This window comes from Egretta garzetta, unplaced genomic scaffold (assembly GCF_000687185.1).
Source record: "Egretta garzetta isolate BGI_Z169 unplaced genomic scaffold, ASM68718v1 scaffold16, whole genome shotgun sequence".
Classification (NCBI taxonomy): domain Eukaryota; kingdom Metazoa; phylum Chordata; class Aves; order Pelecaniformes; family Ardeidae; genus Egretta; species Egretta garzetta.
In genome coordinates, this window is record NW_009260022.1 from 4393897 (window position 1) to 4394098 (window position 202).

General features: G+C 61.9%; 1 protein-coding gene across 1 annotated transcript in view; it reads left to right on the top strand.

Moving 5' to 3' along the window:
• The first annotated feature begins 35 nt into the window (after window positions 1-35).
• Window positions 36-202, top strand: part of RAPGEF4 (Rap guanine nucleotide exchange factor 4) — a 154438-nt gene continuing 154271 nt past the window's right edge. The window contains exon 1 of the mRNA XM_035896222.1: window positions 36-100. Coding sequence (XP_035752115.1) covers window positions 36-100 — 65 coding nt within the window. The remainder of the gene's footprint in view (window positions 101-202) is intronic.

Consider the following 202-nt stretch of genomic DNA (forward strand, 5'->3'; position numbering starts at 1 on the left):
CAGCCGGGTGTGCGGCGACCTGATCCCTGTCCAACATGGTGGCCGCTCACACCTCCCACTCCTCATCCTCCGGCGAGTGGATCGCTTGCCTGGATAAAAGGTATCGGCGTCTTCACGGGAGCGGCTGCGGAGGGATGCTGTGCGCCTGCATGCGTGCGTGCATGCATGCGTGTGTGTGTGTCTGTGTGTGTCTTGTGTGTGT